The 8,534-nt window shown below is 34.6% G+C and overlaps 3 protein-coding genes across 3 annotated transcripts; 2 read left to right on the top strand and 1 right to left on the bottom strand.

The window, feature by feature from the left end:
- The first annotated feature begins 206 nt into the window (after positions 1–206).
- Positions 207–4,999, top strand: LOC123307459. Its single transcript, XM_044889786.1, has 2 exons — positions 207–364; positions 849–4,999. Exon 2 carries the CDS (start codon positions 878–880, stop codon positions 4,724–4,726), a length of 3,849 nt encoding a protein of 1,282 aa, XP_044745721.1. The 5' UTR covers positions 207–364; positions 849–877; the 3' UTR covers positions 4,727–4,999.
- Positions 5,000–5,292: 293 nt separating this feature from the next.
- LOC123307461 (26S proteasome regulatory subunit 6A-B) lies at positions 5,293–6,846 on the top strand. The gene is made up of 2 exons (XM_044889787.1): positions 5,293–6,092; positions 6,150–6,846. Exons 1-2 carry the CDS (start codon positions 5,465–5,467, stop codon positions 6,803–6,805), a joined length of 1,284 nt encoding a protein of 427 aa, XP_044745722.1. The 5' UTR covers positions 5,293–5,464; the 3' UTR covers positions 6,806–6,846.
- On the bottom strand, positions 6,793–8,306 carry LOC123307463 (mitochondrial GTPase 1). The gene has a single exon (XM_044889789.1). It carries the CDS (start codon positions 8,115–8,117, stop codon positions 7,164–7,166), a length of 954 nt encoding a protein of 317 aa, XP_044745724.1. The 5' UTR covers positions 8,118–8,306; the 3' UTR covers positions 6,793–7,163.
- Positions 8,307–8,534: the final 228 nt, after the last annotated feature.

Genomic DNA, 8,534 nt, shown 5'->3' with positions numbered 1-8,534 from the left:
GTTACGTGCATGACGATTCTCTGTGAATCCCCCAAAAACCAGCCAATATAATATAGGCAGTTATCAATTTATCGGATCGACATCAGATCTGTGCGAAAACAATATTATTTATGGAAATTTTTTTTTTTCGAATAAATTGAAACAAAGGAAATTGAATGAAAATTTATCGATAATGTATATGAAATTATCTCTGAGTACTAAATCATACACGTTCATTGTTTTGATAAACATATATATTATGATCTGTCCTATATTATGATTCCAATTCACACCTAACAAAGTGCAAGAAACATTGTTCATTTTATTTGAAGATAAATTCATTGAGTTCTCTTCATATATACCTAGTGATCTATTAATTTTCAAAGTAAGCCCGCTATGTTTTACTTTACTTCATTTTATTTTCCGTAAACTCGTTGATGAAAAAATATCCACCCTCTTGATACTTTCAGAATAAGAAAATATTGTATGCCTGATATTTTCGTCTTATTTTGCAAGAATCAATTAATTCTTACTGAAGTTTCAATAGGTATATTGAGTTAAGTAGTACATGAAGAAATTTCGTGAAACAAGGTGCAGATGCATATGATTCAATATATTGCCATATATTAAATATATTAAATATTATTTTCCAAGGCTAGTTTTAGTTCACAGTGTTCGCACTTTCCTAGAAAAACTTTGGAAGTTCATTCTACGAAAACCGGGTTAAACATTTATCATTTACTTTTTTTTTTTACTGCAACTGATCACGCAGTATTATCAAAATGTTGACTTATTGCGGAGAAGTAAATTTTGAGTGTATGAAATAGGTCAAGAACTATATAATAAAAGCAAAAGTTATTCCTTTACAGATTCAAGAAGATACACCACTTCTTCGAAGATGGAATCAGCAACTTCGAGGAAAAAAAAGAAATCTGTTGCTTTTCAGCACAATCATAGTATGAGTAAACAAGAAATAAGTGTTGAGGTAATGGAGAAAAATTTGTATCGTGCTGCCAGTACAGGTCGTTACAATGACCTGAATGAAATTTTAGAAAAACTGAATTCACAGACATCTCAGGAGGAGCTAGAAAACATAATTACAAATATTCATGCAGAACTTAAATTAAACAATATTGCGCTGACGGACGATGTCGAAGTACAACTGTACAAATATTTTTTCAAGAGGTATTTTTTCGCAAAACCTTCGACCGATTGCTACAAGATAAGCGACATAAAATATCACATCAAAACTCTAGCTTGCATAGTAGATTGTGTTAAATATTTCTCGGATGAAGAAGAAATATTGATTTTTTGTCTCAAATTCTCGATCAAGGAAATTCACCTTCTGAAACATTTGCTGAGATCGACATATGATGTATTGCCATGGGAAGAAATCGAATTCTATCTTCTTTGTTTCATCATTTCATCGACCGAACAGCATGATTTGAACGTTTTCTTCAAAACCACACTGAATAAATCAGATCTCATCAATCATTTGACTGATTTCGTAAAATTACTGGAGAAATTACAAATGGCAGAAAAAAACGAGCTTTCGAAGTTACCAGAATTGACAAGAGATGAAGCGGTTCGAAAAATAATCGAGAACTCTCCTAACTTCAGGATTTTGTACAGAGACATTGACTTCATTCGTGATGTTTATTCCCTGTTCAAAATAAGGAAATTTGCAAAATTGTCACAATCCACCGATCCCCAAGAGATCAGAGGTGACGAAATGATTGTAAGGGTTTTATGCTTGATTTCAGAGCAATTGAAATATACCCTAGAGTCGCCGAAACTATCACCAATCAAAGGTGACCTTATAATTTTATCCCTCGCTGAAAATTCCAGAAGAGCTATTTGGGATTTACGAAACTCGATTGATTCTGAAGAGACTCTCATGCATAAATGGAAATTGATCAAAGGTTTCAATAAAAAATTCTTGCAAACTATTCGAGACGATTTGAAGCGTATAGCACAGGTAGCAGATGATTTATTGTTGGGGCATATTATCCGATTATTGAAACATCATTTTGGAAAAATTGAAAAATACCCCGATTTTTTGAAGCAAATGGAAACTTTCTTTGCAATTTTCAACACCGTGAGCAACAGTAGCAGCATCGATAAAACATTGTATGATAAACCATACGAAATTCTACAGAAACTCCCTACTGAGATACAAGCCGAGGGAGACTTTCTTCAGAAGTTGAAAAAAATTGTCACGACAAAAACTGAGCTGAGGCCATTTGAAAAGGAGAGGATGTTGATATACATTTTGAAGCCAGAAGCTCGAGATATCTTCTCAAACTACATGCTGTGTAGTAGACTAAGCAGCGACGATATACGTGATTTACTAGACATTGTGTTATCAATCCAAAAAAAAGTGAAAAATTCAATTTTTCTATTCAGGGATGAGATAGGACTATTGATAGCGGAAGTTATTAACCTACTCGAATTGGAAATAGATAACGTTGATGATTGGAGAGAAAAAATTGAGGAAGCGATAAAAATCAATCAGGAATTATTTCTCTATGGAGAAAAGGAGAGTAAGTCATTCTCAGAAAAAGTTGGAATTGAATATAAAAGTTTGATGTCAGAACGCATACTCACACTTCGAAAAGTGATGAATAATAAATCTCAATTAACGTACGCAAGACTCAAAAATGACCATAAGTCTTTGGAAATCATGAAATCTTTAGTTCTCGATATCCTTAGCCTACCATCAATCATCGAGAGCAATGAAGACGAAAAGAAGAAGGACTCACAAAATAATTCAATGCTGATGGACTGGCTGAAAAATGATTATGAATTGAACGATTTGATTTTCAACTCCACCATAACAGTTTTTCATGTAGCCAATAGTTTAATTGAGGATGATACGCAAAATTTGATGCATGCTACTAATAATAAACCAACGAAAAACAGAACTTCCTTCAGCGACCAATTCATGGCCATTTGTAAAAAGCTGAAAATCTGTTCCAAGTTAACAGAGGGTGACTTCGGACAATTCAAAGAATTTTTAGGTATGGGAGCGGATATAAGATCGAGAGATGGAAAAAAATCCACATATTTGCATAGAGCGGCAGAAAAATCTGATACAAGTCAGATAGATTATCTTTGCAATGAAGGACTGAGGGTGTATTGCAAAGATATCAAACATCAAACACCACTTCACATTGCAGCAAAGAACGGGAACGAACAAGTTGTATTATATTTCATTCAGAAAGCAAAAGATGTTGTAGATAACGTTGATAATTTCGGAAGGACTGCTTTACATTTAGCAGTTTTAAACGAACGCCGTCAAATAGTTGAGTGTCTTGTGAAAGCCGGATCAGATCCTTCTAAGAAAGATTATCTAGGTTTCACATCATCTGTCTACGCAGTATTGGGTGGAAATAAGGAAGTGCTGAGTCTATTATTATTAAATGATGCACAGCAAAGCGAAATAGAAACTCTTTTCAATATTGCGATCGATCAGAATTCAGCAGAAATACTTGACTTCTTATTGTCTGAGAAATGTGTTACACTCGATGACAAAATTCGGGATGTAGCAGTGTCTTCTGCAGTATCAAACGGACAGGTCGAAATAGTGGACAAATTGCTTAGTAGTGGCGCCAGACCATCAAACGTTTCTATTCTAATTGCCGTTCAGAAAAATTATGACCTAATCGTGGAACAACTGCTACAAAATGAAGCTAAGTTGGCCAATGCGGTGAATCCTGAGAATCGCAAGACTGCCTTGCATTATGCCGCCCAGGATGGCAACGATCATATCGTGGATATTTTAATGCAACATAAGGCAAATATTAATGTCGACAAGGAAAGAAACACACCTCTCCATGTTGCAGTGGAAAATAGACACGTGAATATCGTAAAAACTCTACTGAATTATGAGAAGGGTGTAGAAGTCATCAATGCCATGAATTCGAAACGTCACACTGCTTTGCATATAGCGGCGGAAAAAGGAGAGCTTGAAATCGCCGAACTCCTATTGCAGCATTGGGCATATTTAGATAATGAGGATTTTTCGGTGTCTCCCCTACAATTGGCCAAATCCAATGGCAATGAAGAGATCGCACAGCTGTTGGTAAAAAACGGAGCAAAATATGCAAAAACTCCCGTACCCTCTCCCAGTCCGATCCCCAAAGGAACAACACCAAAAAAATACATTGGAGTTGGTAGTTCTAGAGGTATCACCCTCACCAAAAAAATGCTGGAGAATCCTACCATCATTATATATGGCGTGGACCAAGACGATGTCACGAGAGGTAACGAGAATTTAATAAACAAAATCATCGAGCAAAACGAATTTGAGAGAAACGTCAAGTACAAACTTGAAATAGTAGGGAAATATCCGAAGACCGAGAAGTATAATATCATATTGGTATTGGAAAAATCAGTGTACAATAAAATTATGAGCACAGAAATGCTGAAAATTGGGTGGAACATTTGTCGTGTGTCTAACTATTACTTCATTTTTCGATGCCACAAATGTGCAGGGTTTGGACATCATTTATCGGACTGTGAAAATGAACAAGTTTGTGGACGATGCTCAGGAGCCCATCATAGGGACGAATGTACGAATAAAAAATTCAAATGTCTGCACTGTGTTGAGAAAAATAAGACTAGGGGATTGACTCTTGATATTGAACATTCACCACTGGATCAGTTTTGTCCTTGGTACAGAAAGCTCTTGAAGGATAAATATGAAAAGCAGAAGAAAAATTCTATGTCCACTTATAATAATTAATCAAAGTATATGTATATTTAAAGCTAACAAATTAATATTCACATTAAACAAATAGCAAATTCCATTGGTAACACTGCCACATTCCAAAAAGATATCAAATGCGACAGTTTTGCCAGTGGAATTCGGTTTATAAGCTATATGAGTTATATTATACCTGTGTTTAATTGTCATCACATCCTCTATATATTCGTACTATATTTCTATTAATTATTATTATGTTTTAAGAATGTAAAATACTTTTGGTTGTTATGCAAGAAATAAAATAAAAACTGGTACATCTGTATTCTTTATCAATTCTACTTTTGTGTCAACACGATTCAAATGAAAAATTATATTTCAAGCAGATGGAGGAGTAATACAGTCTCATTTGATAGTTTTACCAAGAGTTTCGAAAATTGGATATTTTATTGATTAAGAAATGACTTTTATTGAATTTTGTTGCTCAGCTGTTGGAGGAGGCTTAGACCCTCTTGCCTCCTCTGACGAGCCGCCCTTGCCTTGGTAGGCCTTGCCAGATGTAGATGATTGTTTCTGTCCGTAGACCAGAGATATATATAGTTATCTCTGCCGTAGACCTAATAACTCCTCATCTCTATGGTTTGAAAATATAAAAATTGACATCCGAATCTGAAAATTAGTGACTTGCTTGTTTTCTTTATTGAGTAGCATCAACTAAATATATCCTAGCGGAAATTATTTATCTGGAATATAATTTGAATCCCAATTTTCACTGAGAAAATGACTACACTGGAAGATAAATCCATTTGGGAAGACGGCGAGGAAGCCCTGGGAGAAGAAGTTCTACGAATGTCTTCTGATGAAATAGTAAGCCGTACCCGTCTTTTGGATAATGAAATCAAGATTATGAAAAGCGAAGTTATGAGAATAAACCATGAACTGCAAACTCAAAGCGAAAAAATTAAAGAGAATACAGAAAAAATCAAAGTTAATAAGACATTACCATATCTTGTATCTAATGTAATAGAACTCCTTGACGTAGATCCCCAAGAAGAAGAGGAAGATGGTGCCGTTGTTGATTTAGACTCTCAGAGAAAAGGAAAATGTGCTGTTGTTAAAACGTCTACTCGGCAGACATATTTTCTTCCAGTCATTGGATTGGTTGATGAAGAAAAACTCAAACCAGGAGATTTAGTTGGTGTGAATAAGGATTCATATTTGATATTGGAAACATTGCCTGCAGAATATGATGCTAGAGTAAAGGCTATGGAGGTTGATGAACGTCCAACTGAACAGTATTCAGATATTGGTGGTCTTGATAAACAAATTCAGGAGCTAATTGAAGCTGTTGTTTTGCCAATGACGCATAAGGATAAATTTGTCAACTTAGGAATACATCCACCAAAAGGTGAAATTATTGCATTGTGATCATTTTCATCTTGACTAATGAGCAATATATTTGCAGGTGTTCTTTTATATGGGCCACCAGGTACTGGAAAAACATTATTAGCAAGAGCTTGTGCTGCTCAAACCAAATCAACTTTCCTTAAACTGGCTGGTCCACAGTTAGTTCAAATGTTCATTGGAGATGGGGCTAAACTAGTAAGGGATGCTTTTGCCTTAGCTAAAGAAAAAGCTCCAGCCATTATATTCATTGATGAGTTGGATGCTATTGGTACAAAACGTTTTGATTCTGAAAAAGCTGGGGATCGTGAAGTACAACGTACTATGTTGGAACTGCTCAACCAGCTGGATGGTTTTAGTTCAACTGCAGACATTAAAGTTATTGCAGCAACAAATCGTGTTGATATCTTAGATCCTGCACTACTTAGATCTGGTCGTTTAGATCGTAAAATTGAATTTCCTCATCCAAACGAGGAAGCAAGAGCAAGGATTATGCAAATTCACTCTAGAAAAATGACAGTTAATCCAGATGTGAATTTTGAAGAGCTGGCTAGATCAACTGACGATTTCAATGGGGCACAATGTAAAGCTGTCTGTGTTGAAGCTGGTATGATAGCCTTGAGAAGGAATGCTACAGCAGTTACACATGAGGACTATATGGATGCTATTATGGAAGTACAAGCCAAGAAGAAAGCAAACCTTAATTATTATGCTTAATCAGCTAACTTGATAGAATTTAATAAATATTTTATATTTAAGTTTTGGTTTTTTCTAAATCAAGCAAGAAAAGTTGCCCATATTCAAAGTGTAACTAAAGATCATGTGACCACAAAGTGACTAATTTGAAATATTAAAATTATACATTTTTTAACAGTTCATTTATACAATGCTAGTTCGTTTTTATTTTCTAATTATGTCTATTACAAAGTGGAAGTGTAAAAACACAATTTCAACTTTTTAAATCTAATCACCACAGAATCAGTTTAGTCCACAATTATCTGATGATACAACAGACGACTGTATTTTTACAGTATTGTACTTTTGTTAGTCATCATGGTTTATTCTTATCTGAACCTCAAAGAAAATCCTCATCTAAAACAATGTGGCCTAATTCTCCATTTCTGAAGGCTTTCAGCATAATTTTTGCTCCCAAGTGAAAATCAGGACGCATAATATATTCGTTGTTGGAATTTTTCATTCTTATCTGTTTTTTTTGCTTCTTACAGATTTCTGTAAGGACAACAAGTATATCATCTGAGGGCTCATCTAACTTGAAATATTTCACATATTTGAAATGTCCATATTTATTGAGATGGTACAGTAAGTAGTCTGCTATAACAGTTTCTCCTACCAAATGGTCCTGTAGTGTGGCACATAGAGATAATTTCAAACCAGCTTCCACATCTTGGACATTAGGTGCTAAGATACCTGGAGTATCCAACATATAGAATAAGGGATCCTCGGATATCTTTATTTTAGTAAGAACGCTTCTGGTTATGCCAGGAACAGCCCCAACTGGAGATGCATGACCTTTTCGTAAGTATTTAGCTCTCAAAGCATTGACCAAAGAAGACTTCCCGACATTGGGAATTCCAATGATCATTACATTAAAATCTTCTACCCCACTTCGGTTAAATCTATCAGAATTCACAATTAAATGTTGCGCCAATGGTAACAGTTCACTTAAACCTTTACATTTCTCATCTTTACAGTTTGTGAATAGAATATTTTCACATTCATCCTTCAACTTGCATCTGACTTTATCCATGTATTTTTTTTGGATTAAGTCTACCTTATTCAACACCAAAATATGTGGTTTTATACCTCCTAAGGTATGCTTGAATTCAATATTTCTTCCTGAAATGGGAACTCTCGAGTCGTGCACCTCAATTATACAATCAACACTTTTCAGTTTATTTTGCATTTGTTTTAAACCTTTGCCCATATGTCCAGGAAACCAATGTAAGGCCTCTTTATCCATTACTTTGAAGACACTCCGAAAATTAGCAGTACTTATTTTTTGCGTCATGTTGACCGTATTTAATTATTTTAATTTTCTCTTTTTCTGATTGTATATCTTTACATAGACCAACTAATGAGCAAATATATTCAAAATAGCGATAGAATAGGACCCAACATTATTTGATCTTTTTTTATTTATATCAAAATATTGGTTTAAATTTTGAGGTTAGAAAGGATGTTATTAATGTATTGGCGCTACTCGGTTTTTGAACTAAGGATGAAATCAATAGATGTTAGATTATTTCAATAAATGGTACTAAATTCAAAGTCGAGATACGTTCGTTTGAACGAATAGAAAAATTAATTTGTCTGCATTTCGCAATTCCATAGGAAATAATTCAGATTCAAAAACATCGGAAGAAAAGAGTCCGAGTGGAGTCTCCTCTTCGAAATAGCATATCGATAGAAGCATTTTTGGATAATC

Source organism: Coccinella septempunctata, chromosome 2, assembly GCF_907165205.1.
Source record: "Coccinella septempunctata chromosome 2, icCocSept1.1, whole genome shotgun sequence".
Taxonomy (NCBI): domain Eukaryota; kingdom Metazoa; phylum Arthropoda; class Insecta; order Coleoptera; family Coccinellidae; genus Coccinella; species Coccinella septempunctata.
Note: the sequence above shows the minus strand (reverse complement) of the source record. Positions and strands in the feature narration are given on the sequence as shown.